The sequence below is a fragment of the Muntiacus reevesi genome, chromosome 2 (assembly GCF_963930625.1).
Source record: "Muntiacus reevesi chromosome 2, mMunRee1.1, whole genome shotgun sequence".
Taxonomy (NCBI): Eukaryota; Metazoa; Chordata; class Mammalia; order Artiodactyla; family Cervidae; genus Muntiacus; species Muntiacus reevesi.
In genome coordinates, this window is record NC_089250.1 from 210,739,802 (window position 1) to 210,752,556 (window position 12,755).

The 12,755-nt window shown below is 53.8% G+C and overlaps 1 protein-coding gene across 1 annotated transcript in view; it reads left to right on the forward strand.

Annotated features, from left to right (window-relative positions):
• The first annotated feature begins 974 nt into the window (after positions 1-974).
• The window catches only part of CASTOR2 (cytosolic arginine sensor for mTORC1 subunit 2), a 50,906-nt gene continuing 39,125 nt past the window's right edge, over positions 975-12,755 (forward strand). The window contains exon 1 of the mRNA XM_065924795.1: positions 975-1,349. Coding sequence (XP_065780867.1) covers positions 1,237-1,349 — 113 coding nt within the window. The 5' untranslated portion in view covers positions 975-1,236. The remainder of the gene's footprint in view (positions 1,350-12,755) is intronic.

The following is a 12,755-nucleotide window of genomic DNA, read 5'->3' on the forward strand; positions in this document are numbered from 1 at the left end:
CAGACAGCCCCAGCAGGTAAACCTAATCCATCACATCCCCAAAATACTCTGCCCAAGAGCCAAGCACCAGTAACTTTAACCTAGAAAATTTCAAATTCCAATAGGCCATTAAGGGGGAGCCGTGGCAGGACGTTAGTCGGGGACTTGCTGGCCCTGGGGTGAGAAGCCCGTGGGGGTGTATTTCAGACGTTTCCCTCATTCGCAGCCCCCTCACCCTCTGGATAAACGGCCAACTCATTAGTTCTGCACAATGACCCTCTCGACCCGGCTCCTGGTGACTGCGCCTGCCTTATCTCTGGCCTCTCCTCCCTCACATTTTCCGCTCCAGCAAAGCCAAACACTGCTCCGTGGGGGCTTTCACGCTTCTGTGCCTCTGGACACGCTGTTCCTTCTGCCTGGAAGGCCGCCGGCCGCCTCCATCCCCGCGTGCCCCACCCCTTCCTCAGCGAACTCCAGTTCATCCTTCAGAACCCAGCCTGGATGTCCCCTCCTCCAGAAAACCCCCCTGAAGCCCCATCTCTGTCCCCAGCACACACACACCCTCCTTATTTATTTCGCTTTGCTTCTCTGCACTGCAATTACCGATTTCTCCAAATCTCTCCCCTCCCAGACTCGGGCCTCCTCAAGAGCGGGAGTTCTGTGGGCCACTCGCTTTGCACCCAAAAGCGCCAAGTCCTGAGCTCGGAGGGACAGAGCTTGCACTCCGGCTCAGGCCGGCTCCAAAGGCCCCCGTTTCTGCCCTCCGCCTCCCCGTGGGCCCCTAGGGGCCCGCGCTCCAGCATTTTCCACCCGCCCCTCAGGCCACCCCCCGCCTTCCCCAGCACCCGGCCAGCCCCTCGCACGGCCGCCCGGCCCCCTGACATCAGCAGCCGCCGGCGCCCCGCTCGCGGGACTACAAGTCCCGACACGCCCCGCGGCGGCCGCGCATGCCCAGCGGGCCGGCGTTTGAGTGGCAAGTTGTTTGTTACAGCGAACACCAGCTGCTCTCCGCGCCGGGCGCCGCGCGCCGCTGCTCCGCCAGCGCTGCCGCCCTCGCCCGCCGCCTGCCCGCCGCCCGCGGTCCCCCTCGCGGCTCGACGGGCCTCCCACTTTGTCCGCCCCGGCCCGCCCGGCGCCGAGCTCCCGGTCCCCCCGGCCGGCTGCCCGCGGCGCTCCGGTGCCGGCAGGGCGCGCGCAGGGGGGCGGGGGCCGCGGCTCGCCCCCCGCGGATGAGCCGCCGCGGAGCGCGGGCGGACGATGGAACTCCACATCCTGGAGCACCGGCTGCAAGTTGCCAGCGTCGCCAAGGAGAGTATCCCGCTCTTTACCTACGGCCTGATCAAACTTGCCTTCCTGTCCTCCAAGACCAGGTGAGCGCGCGGGGACGCGGCGCCGGCCGGGGAGAGACAAAGAGGCGCACCCGGGCGGCTGTCCTCGCCGCCGCGGCTCGGAAAACAACTTCGAGCCCCGGGGAGCGCCCCCGCCCCGCCCCCGCCGCATCGCTCGTCTTGTGTTTGACAAAGCCGCCCGATCTGCCCTCCAACTGGGTCCTTCCACCCCGACCCCCCCCCCCCCAACGCACACACACAAGATGCACCCCTGCCGCTGTCTCCCCCCATCTCAGCCCTCTTCCCATCCTCTCCCCGAGATCCAAAGGGCCAGGCAGACAGCTGTGACGAATCCGTTAATGAATGAATGAACGAACGAATGAATGAATGAAAAACAGGTGTGGGCTCGCGGCCGTGTAAAAAAAAAACTAACGCCCCCCCATCCCCCAATCCCTCGGTTGGGCCGGCCCCTGTCGCCAGGGCGGGGGAAGGGATTCTGCTGAGCGCGGCTACCCAGAGCAGAAAAATCATAAAATCATTAGTGGGTGTTTATCTCAAGGTGCCTGCGACGATTGCGGACGGCGCCGGAGGCTGGGGGAGGGGAGGGGAGGGGGGCTGCGGGTGAGGGTCGCTGTGGTTCTTTCTCTCGGGGTCCGGGAAGGTGGGGGGGGGGGTGCTGTTTTGCCGAACCGTGGAAGGGGGAGGAGCAGGCGTGTTTACGGCTCTGCCTTGAGGCTGGGCTTGGATGCTGCAGGGGGAAAAATAGTTGAAGGCCTTGGGAGGTTGAGAAAAAAAAAAAAAAAACCCAAGTTGGATTTTTCCCACTGCCGGTCAGGGTCTGACTTTGGGAGCCCCGGTCGGGGCTTGGATTAGGGTGGTGTTTTTTTAAGGAGCCGTAGTGTGAGTGCTAGCTAGCCGCTGTAACTTAAATCCCTTGTTTGTCCACCATTGTGACTGTTTAAAGGGATGAAGTTGTTGCTGGCTAGGCTCTTCGGGGGTTGAGACGGAGGTAGTTCTTCTTCTTTGCAAAATGAATGAATAAATTACAGATCAAGGTTAACTTAAAATGACGGGAGCCCCTAGGCTACCCCCTTGGACGCAAGCTCAGGGGGAGCTGCCGGGATGTGGGGGGAAAATTCAATCCAAGCCTCTTATCTGCCTGTTAAAGTTCTTGCCTGGAAATCTCACTTTGATGTGTGTGTGTGTGAGCCGGCAGCTCAGTCCCGCCATTGTTTGCGAGGTGGAGCAGAGAGCCAGTGGCATCTTGTTTACTTTCTGCTCCGGCTGCCCGGCTGCCTGGTGGGGTATGGAGGGTTGAATGCTCACCTTCCCTGGGCCCTGGCTCCTTTGATTGCAAAGGTAATTATTAAACAGGTCATTTGAAAACAAAAGCCACCAGCTCAGATTCTGAACCTCTCCCTCTCCTTCTGGCCCCCCACCCCAGCCTCTTCCCGCTGTTGATACCCATCCCTCCTGCACCTACCTGCCCTCTGCTCCCCACCCCCAGCCTGTCTTGAAATTCCAAGGCTGGAGGTAAGAGAGAGTGGCCTTGTTTTTCCAACCCTTGGCCATCAGCCCCAGGCAGCCCCCCTGGCTGATTTCTCGGCTACCATTCAAACAACCGGGATGATGACTCAGGCTGCTGCCGTGCGGGGGCCTGGGTGCTGGCAGGAGGGGGCATTTGGGGGCTTCTTAGAAAGGCAGCCAAGGGCCACTCCTCTGTCCCATTCCCTTTGTGGGGGGATTGGCCCCCTTCCAGCCCCCACCCCAGGGTCCAGTTTGGAGGTCCCGTAGATAGGCCTGTCCTGGGAGTGAGCCCCTGCTGACCTGTCTGGACCACAGAAACCCCACCGCTCAGTGGGTCCCGCTTCTCCCTCTCCTGTAAGAAGCCCAGGTGATCAGTCCAGTCTCAAGATGACTCAGAGGTCAAAGGTCATCTCCTTGTCTCCAGGATCTGGCTGTAGAAGGTGCTGAGCACATTTGTCCAATGGCCAGAGGCCTGCCTCCCAGGCAGGGCCAGGTTGCTGACCTCAGGTTGTGACGAGCCCCTTCATTGCCCCTGTGATGCCCCTGTGACCGTGGCAAGGTCCATTTCCTTCTCTGATTCTCGCTTTGTCCATCTGTAATGAAGATAGCACCACTCGGCCCCATAGGTTTCACAGAGCTGCTGTGGGTGTAGCGTGGAATGATTGTGGAAATTGGCTTTTCTGCAAGTATAAGGGGGAGCAGGGTGTGGATGTGTTATTGGAGCAATTTTCAACAGTCAGTCATCCAGGTAGAACTTTTGGTCCTTTTTTGATTCCTCCATCGGTATCTGCCCCCAAGTGGTGGCCCAGAGCCTTGTCATTTTTGTCACTGTGTTGCCTGTTGACAAGTTTTCCGTCACTCCCTGAAGGGGCAAATCCTTGGCGTGGCATTTGAGACCCTTTGGGATCTGAATCCAGAATTCTCATCTTTAGTTAGACATTTTCTGGCACAACTGTTTGACCCACAATTTACTTCCATTCACACCTCCCTGCTTTAGTTCTCTCTTTTTATCTCTCTCTTTCTTTGCCTGAAACCCCCTCCTCCCACCTCCCACCAGTAAATTCCTGTTGAACCCTCAAGATCTAGTGTTATCACCCAAAACTTTCCTGAGCCCTGCTTCCCTCCACCCCCAGCAGACTTAGTCACTTCCTCCCTCTCATGTCTACCTGGGTGGAGGCTTGGGAGGGATGTGGCATCAGTAGATGCCCACTCCCTGTGGGGGTGCAGCTGAGTTCAAGAGATGCTGAGATCCCTGCCTCTTCCTCTTCGAAGCCCCAAGCCTGGTGAGAGAGAAAGAAGAGGCCATCACAGCAGAGAGGGGAGTATCTAGGGGCTAGCAGCTGGATCTGGGGGATGACCTGAGGGAGCCTGGAGGACTTCCTGCAGGAGGTGGCACTGCATCTTAGGGCATTAAAGTGGGAATTAGCCAGATCCTGGTTCAGGATCCTGCATATACCACAGTACAGCTCTTCGAATTGGGGCTTCCCAGGTGGCTCAGTGGTAAAGAATCCGCCTGCCAATGCAGGGTGGTTTCAGCCCTTGGTTTGGAAAGATCCCCTGGAGGAGGAAATGGCAACCCCCTCCAGTATTTTTGCCCGGATAGTCCCAGGGAGAGAGGAGCCTGGCAGGCTGTAGTCCATGGCATCGCAAAGAGTCAGACACAACTGAGCAACTGAGCACACGACTCTCTGAATTAGGTTTTACACATGCTTTGCAAGGAAGGAGTCTGAGGCTCAAATGTTAAGTGACTCATTCAAGGTTACGCTGTCAGTATAGAGCCTGAATTTGAATCAGCATCTTTCTGGCTCAAGTTCAGAAATCTGCTATTACAGGTTCAGTGACACCTATATTCAACAGTTATATCCAACCCATGTATTTGCAGCATACTGTTCTAAAGCTTTAGGAACATCCCTTCCATCCTGCCTAATCTTCTGCTGGGAATGCTTGTCCCTCATCACCCCCCATCCAGACGTTCTACTTCCTCCCTGTAACCATCACCTCTCAAGTTTTGTCCATAGGAGCATATCGTTTGCTTGTCTTACTCTCCCACCTTTCAGGAAGTTTTTTGTGCATCTTTTTATCTTTTTCTTCTCTCCCACCCCGCTGCCAGTACCAGAGAAAACAGAACTACACCTGCCAATGCAGGAGACGTGAGAGACGTGGGTTTGATCCCTAGGTTGGGAAGATCCCCTCAAGGAGGGCACAACAACCCACTCCACTACTGTGTGTTCCAAAGAGGTGAAGACACCAGCTTTGGAGAAGCAAAGCAGCCTGCTCAAGGTCACAGAAGAAACAGAATTGGGATTTGAACCAGGTCCTTTCTCCGCCGTGCTGAGCACTCTGCTTTGTAGGCACTTAGTAACTGCTTACTTGATGGATGTCCGACTCGTGTGGAGTGACCCAGATTCCAGCCAGAGTCTTTTCTGAGAGCCTTGGGGGCTGGAAGAGGCTCGGCAGGCTGAATCACACCTGGAGAAATGAGGCCCAGTGCCCCTGCCCCGACTGTCACGGCAGCATCTGAGTGTGGCTGGAAAAGGGGGCGGAAGGCAGGCTGAGTACATTTATTCTAGGCCCACGGCTGGAGGAGAAGACCTGAGGTGAGCCAAATCCAGGCTGACCAGACAGCTTTCCTGCAGTCCTGTGATATAGCCTGGCTGAGGGCCCACTGGAAAGCCCACCACACCATTCCAGTCTCATCTCATGTGGCTCCCAGCCACACAGATTATTTGCATGGATACACACACCCTCTAGTGTCTCTAGCTTCAGGCCTTTATCTCGCAGCCTGGAATATTCTCTTTGCCCTACCCCCTTTGTCCACTTGCTCGTTCTTCTAGATCCCATGTTAGCCTCACCTCCTCTAGGAAATCTTCCTTGATGCACAGCTGAGCTCATATCCTTCCTCTGGTATGGTGGGCTTAATCCCAAGAAGATATAATATGACCAACCATGGCATATAGTTGGGAACCTTTGGGCTGCAAATAAGCTGGCGCAAACAATAAGAAGTATGAACTTTGCGCCATGAAGTCATGAATCGGGCTGTTTGAGGGCTGGTAACTTAAAAGCTTGATGTCATCAAGGGCCCAGTCTTTCTCTTTGGCTCTGTGGACTGGCTGGGGCACCTCCAGGCAATATGGGCAGTCATGGGAAGGAGTGGTGAGGACCCTGGGGACAGAAAGGGCTGTTGCCTTGAGAAGGTCTATGAGAAAACCTTTCTGGGATCACATCCCCCTCATATACAGACTTCCTCATCTCATTGGTCAGAACCAGGCACATAAGTATATCTCCACCAATCACAGGCACAGGAAATGAGACCATCACGAGCCAATCAGGATACACCACTGCAGCTGGGGACGCCTGGCTAGAGTCTTGGGGCCATCTGGAGATGGAGCTCCTCGGGGACCCCAATTTGCTGTCTGCAACCGCAGAAGGCAAAACTGGCAATAATCAATAAGTGTATGATGAAAACAACGACGACAGCAATAATATCTGATGCTCATAAAGCACTTAGTACATTTCAGGCACTATACATCTGTTAGTTCATTTAATTCTCACAACAACCCTCTAAAGTTGAAGCAGGATTGTCCCCACTTTGCAGATGAAGAGACTGAGAACCTTGAGTGCCCAAGGACACACCCAAGTGGAAGAACTGGGATTTGAACCCAGAAAATCTTGGATGGCATCACCGACTTGATGGGTATGAGTTTGAGCAAACTCTGGGAGATGGTGAAGGACAGGGAGCCTTGGCGTGCTGCAGTCCATGGGGTCACAAAGGGTCAGGCACGACTGAGCAACTAAACAGCACTCTGGTTGTGGAACCTGCCCTGAGACTTCTCAGCCAGGTCTAAAATCACACTGGTTTGGACATAGCCCCTCCTGGGGGCTGCTAAGCAGAGGTGTCTCTGAGAGGCCATGACAGTGAAGCTGGGACAGGGGCAAGATCGTTATCCTGAAATGCAAGTTGAGGGTTGGGGGCACAGGAAGCTGCAGCATCCTCTTTTTGCCCATGAGATGCTCGTATCTAGACAGTCCATCTCTTTTGATTGACAAGAAGAAGCACCTAAGTGATATGCAGTAAGCCCGTGCTCACAGAAACCCACACTGCCCGCCTGGGCCGGATCTGCTGTCTGTTAAGTCTCGGGTATGGTTTGGCCCGCGATCATTCATCCATGGTGCTGCCTCTGGGAAGTCTTGCCAATGAGCCATCGTGAGCACTGAAGACTTAAGAGGCATTTACAGGAGAAAAGCTCAAAATTGCAAACAGTCCAATATTTCTGAGGGTGTTGGGCTGAGGCCACTGTTTGATCACGTTAGGGAAAGACAGATGAGCAGGGGAGCAAGGGCCTGGGGCCCGGCACCTTGGGTGGAATCTCAGCAGCCCTGCGCCCTGGCGGTGTGACCTGGGGCACAATGCTTGACCTCGCTGTCCACTCCATTTCTAAATCAGAATAGTGTTCATACCCACCATCTAGGTTGTTGTGGGGACTTAGACAAACCGTGTCAAGCACTTCAAATAGAGCCTGGAGTCCACAGTGGACTCCAGTGTTAACTGAAAGAGAAAATGCTCTTTAAGCTAGCCGTTGAGAGTCTGTGGAGGCAGAGTTTGAAAAGCCCAGGGTTAGGGGACTTTTCAAGGCTCCTTAACACACACACAAAGCTATGTGTGTGTGTTAAGGAGCCTTCAGCTACGACAAACCTAGACAGTATATTAAAAAACCAAGACATGACCTTGCTGACAAAGGTCCGTCTAGTCAAAGCTATGGTCTTTTCCACTAGTCACGTACAGATGTGAGAGTTGAGCCAGAAAGAAGGCAGAGTGCCGAAGAATTGATGCTTTCAAACTGTGGTGCTGGAGAAGACTCTTGAGAGTCCCTTGGACTGCAAGGAGATCCAACCAGTCCATCCTAAAGGAAATCAGCCTTGAATATTCATTGGAAGGACTGATGCTGAAGCTGAAACTCCAATACTTTGGCTACCTGATGCAAAGACCTGACTAGTTAGAAAAGACCCTGATGCTGGGAAAGATTGAAGGCAGGAGGAGAAGAGGGTGACAGAGGATGAGATGGCTGGATGGCATCACTGATTCAACGGACACGAACTTGGGCAAACTCCAGGATATAGTGAGGGACAGGGAAGCCTGGCGTGCTGCAGTCCGTGGGGTCACAAAGAGTCGGACATGACTTAGCTACAGAACAATGCACATACAGTCACATTCTGATATAGGAAGCGGAGAGTTGGTCACTGCCCTCCAGGAACCTCGCTGAGGACACCAGGCATTTAGGGCCTCGGAGCGTGACAGCCAAAATGCTGTAGCATCCCAGTTGTTGTTCAGTTGCTAAACGTGTCTGACTCTTTGCGACCCCGTGGACTGTAGCCCGCCAGGCTCCTCTGTCGATGGGATTCTCCAGGCAAGAATACTGGAGTGGGTTGACATTTCTTTCTCCAGGGGAATCTTCCCAGATCCCCAGGCTAGATGCAGATCTAACCTGCATCTCCTGCATTGGCAAGTGGGGATTCTTTACCACCGAGCCACCTGGGAAGCCTGTAGCATCCCGACCTACAAGCAGTTAAAGCTTCCTAGAAGAGACGGCCCTGTGAGCTGAGTCTGAGTGGAACGGGGAGATGTCAGGAGGGAGAGGTGCTGGGGACGAAGGCAGACAGGCCGGACCATGAGCAGGAGTGGGTGGACACAGATGGAGAGAGTGGGGGAGCACAGAGCCAGTTCTCACGCCTGCCTGGGGTATCCACGGCTTGTTGCTGCCCCAGAGAAAGACATAGGCTCAGCACCAGCTCCGAAGCCCAAGGAATGGAATATACAAAGTTATCCTTGGCCTGCCCCACATTCACCTGCTTAGTGAGATCCACACCTCTTCCTGCTCATCTCCCCGCTAAATTATCCAAACCACTTTCCCACCAGTTCCATCTGCCCCCAGGGCAGTGCAGATGGTTGGCACAGCCAGAGCCCTCTGGGCAGGAAGAACCAAAGCCTGGAGGCTGGAGAGAGAAAGGTGGGTGCAGGGAACAGGCCGGGACTTGGGGCCGGTGTGACCACAGCTTGGGGTTGGCGTAAATTGATCTGTTTTGTTCACACAGAAACCCTGCCGTGTGCACTTGCCGTGTGCAGGGCCCTGTGGGAGACACAAAAGGAGCTTCGGTCCAGTGGGGAGAAAAGGTGTGTTCTCTGCCAAAGACAGAGGGTGACAGGCCCAAAGACCCAGAAGGAGGTGATGGCTGGTATTGCCGGGGCTGAGTGGAGCCCTGTGACCCCACCAGAGGCTGGTGCTGGGGTGGATGTCATGATTCACTGTGCATCCTGATTGTATCTCTGCCTTGCTCAGAACAGTCCCTTCTCACCATGTCCCCAGATCCCGGTTCATGCTCCTTATCTGGCATCGCAAATATTCTTTGATCCGACTCTGTCCTCTCTGGCTTTGCTCCCTCTCTCCACCTCATGTGCCCTAGTTTTAGAGTAACTGTGGTCGTTTTTAAATATCCCAGATTCTTTGACAATGTTCCCTTGAAAAGCTAGCTAAAGCTCCCTTACCTTTACGTGTGGGGTCTGGATTGGTGACTTTCTTCTCATGAGCAGAAGGGGACAGAAGTGATGCATCAAGATGATACCTTCCGCCTGGCGTGGCACCGCTCTGTCTCTGCCTTCCACTTGCTCTGTGGGAAGCCGGCTGCCATGTTGTAAGGACGCTCAAGCATCCCTGCGGAGAGGCCCAGAGTGAAGTGGCGCTGAAACCTCCCAGCACCAGCAGCCAGCCTGGGAGTCACCTTGACAAATCCTCCTGCCCCAAGGCAGGCCTTCTGGTGGCCACAGCCTCAGCCTGCACGTGGGCTGTGACCTCGTTAGAGACCCTCAGCCAGAAGTACCCGTGTGAGCCAGGCGCACCTTCCTGGCACATAGAAACTGTGAAAGATCCACCGGTTTGTTGTTTCAAGTGACTAGGTTTTTGGGCAATTTGTTATGCAGTGAGTAACTGATAGAGTGACTATGTAATTTATCATCTAAATGGGGACACTTCTGAGAATAACAAGGAGCACTAAAAATAATTACCCCAAACAACAGGGCAAACCAGAACGTGTGATCACCCTAGCTAGCTTTCATCCAGCCAGACAGCTCTCAAAGCCGCCCTGGGGCTGGGTGAGTGACTTTCTAGAATCACCTGTGCCTCAGGCTGTTGGGGGGAGGGCTTATCTCCCAGTGTGCTGACCCCAGGTGCATGTCCAGGCCTCAGGACCAGAGCTTCACGGCACTGACTCATCTTTTGTTGCAAAGCACTGAGCTTGCACGTGTTGGCAAATGATTTTCTTGTAACAGACCTCTGATCTGAGGGACTAGCCCTGAATGAACCAGCCTCGTCCCACCCGGTACTGGTTGTCTAAGACCCAGTACTGCCTCTTACCACTATTAACATCTCCCCCAGCTGCCAGTCCCCCAAAACCTTATTCCTTGCCTTAAAGGTAACATCCTCTTTGTGACTCCATGGACTGTGGCCTGCCCTGGACAATTCCATGGAATTTTCCAGGCAAGAATTCTGCAGTGGGTTGCCATTTCCTACTCCAGGGGATCTTCCCAACCCAGGGATTGAACCTGTGTCTCTTACATCCCCTGCGTTGCAGGCAGATTCTTTCCCACTGAGCCACCCGGGAAGCCAGTACACTTAAACTGGACTTAGAGTCCTTTCCTTGTATTGGACAGACACACACCTCTAAGGTCTGGCCTTAAAAGCTTGGGGTCTTCTTGTCCACCCATGTTCATGGCAGCATCGTTCATAATAGCCAAAAGGTGGGAGTGACCTAAGTGCTCATCAACAGATGCACGGATAAGCAAAATGTGGTCTCTACAGATAATAAAGTATCACCCAGCCTTAAAAAGGAATTGTGACATATGCTACAACATGGATGAGCCTTAAGGACATTATGCCAAGTGAAATAAGCCATTCACCGAAAGACAAATACCGTTTGATTCCACTTGCATGAGGTACCCAGAGAAGTCAAATTCGTAGAGACAGAAAGTCGAGTGGTGGTTGCCAGAGGCTGGTGGGGGCGGGGAAGGGGGGTGGTGAGTGGGGAGTTGTTATTCAGTGGGTATAGAGTTTCAGTTTTGCAGGATGAAGAGTTCTGGAGATCGGTTACACGACAATACGAACGCACTTAACTACTGAAAAGTGTCAACTTTAAAATGATCAAGATGATAAATTTGATAGGATGTATGTTTTACGAAAATTCGGGCACTGGATGGGGGAGATAGGAGCGAGGTGAGTGTGCAGAATCAAAGGGCAGCGTGGTGGGTGAGCAGATGGCGGTGCGCCAGGGCCGCGTGGGCGGCAGAGCCAGACCGAGGGGAAGTGCTGGCACCCAGCGAGACAACTGCTCAGGGCACGTCATGCATGAACTCACTTAATCCTCACAACAACCCTTAGCTCCGAGGTACAGTTACTGGCCCCATTTTACTGATGGGGAAATTGAGGCATGGAGGGTTCATACCTTGCCCAAGGTCACAAAAGCAACTAGTGAAGAGCAGTTGTTGTTTTTTTTTTTAAATAGCAGCTTTATTGAGATAAAATTCACATAAAATACCATACAGTTCACCCTCTTTAAATTTACAACATAGTAGCTTCTTGGGTGGGCTTTCCTGGTGGCCCAGTGGCAAAGAATCCGCCTGCCAATGTAGAAGGGTCAATCCCTGGGTCAGGAAGATCCCCTATGAAGAAGGAAGTGGCAACCCACTCCAGTTTTCTTGCCTGGGAAATCCCATGGACAGAGGAGCCTGGCGGGCTCCAGTCCATGGGATCACAAGAGTCGGAGGCGACTTAGCAACTGAACAGCAATAACAACTCAACAGGCTTCTTGGGTATTCAGGGTTGTGCAGCTGTTGCCACTGTCTAATTCCAGAACTCGTTCATTGTCGCCCCAAAAGAAACCATGCCTATGAAGCAGACATCCCCAGCCCCTGACAGCACTAATCCACTTTCTGTGTCTAGGCACTTGCCTTTTCTGGACGTTTCATACCAACAGAATCATCATACGGTATGTGGTTCTTTGTAACTGGCTTCTTTCACTGAGTATCATCTTTTCAGCGTTCATCTGTCTTGTAGCCTGTGTGTCAGTTCACCATTCCTTTTTACCACAGAATAATATCCCATCATATGGATGGACCACATCTTGTGCATTCATCCATCGATGTGTATATGGATGGTTTCCCTATTTTTGGTATTACGAAGATCGCTGCCGTGAACGTCTCTGTACAGATGTTGGTGTGAACATGTGTCTTCATCTCTCTTGAGTAGAGCCTTGGGGTGGGAATGCCGCATCAGGCGGTAACTCTTGTGTTTTTAACATTTTCAAGACCTGCCAGGCTGTTTTTCGGGGTGGCTGCACTGTTTAAAACACCTAAAGAGTAGGGCTTTGAGCCCAGGGCCTCTGGCTGCAGAGTCCATGTTCATAAACCACCATATTAGCTTTGCGTGGGTAGGAGCCTGGAGTCCCCTACTGGTCCAGTCCCCTACCGGACTCCCCAGCCTGGACTCAGTTTGCATGAACAGGATTACGGGGAGAGAGGAACCCAGGTAAAGCACCTGGCCACAGCAGGCTCCGCCCATGGTCCTCCTGGGACCGAGCTCACCGGAAGTTGGTGTCACCTACATGGACGCATCTCTACGGATGTGTCATATGGGGGTTCCCGTGGCTCTTGGGCTCCTTGGAGACTACTGTCAGATACCTTCCGTGTCTCACCTGTCTGGAATGGGTGGTTGCTGGGGTGGCCATACCTAGGGGCCCTGGGGAAGGGTCAGGGGAAGGTGGGCTCCCCAGCTGACCCAGCCTAGGCTGTGGCCACTTGACCTGAGCTGAGGCTGCCCGGAGCTGAACAGTCCTGGGAAGGGGGGAGGGACAGGCGATCCAGTCAGGCTTCTCTCC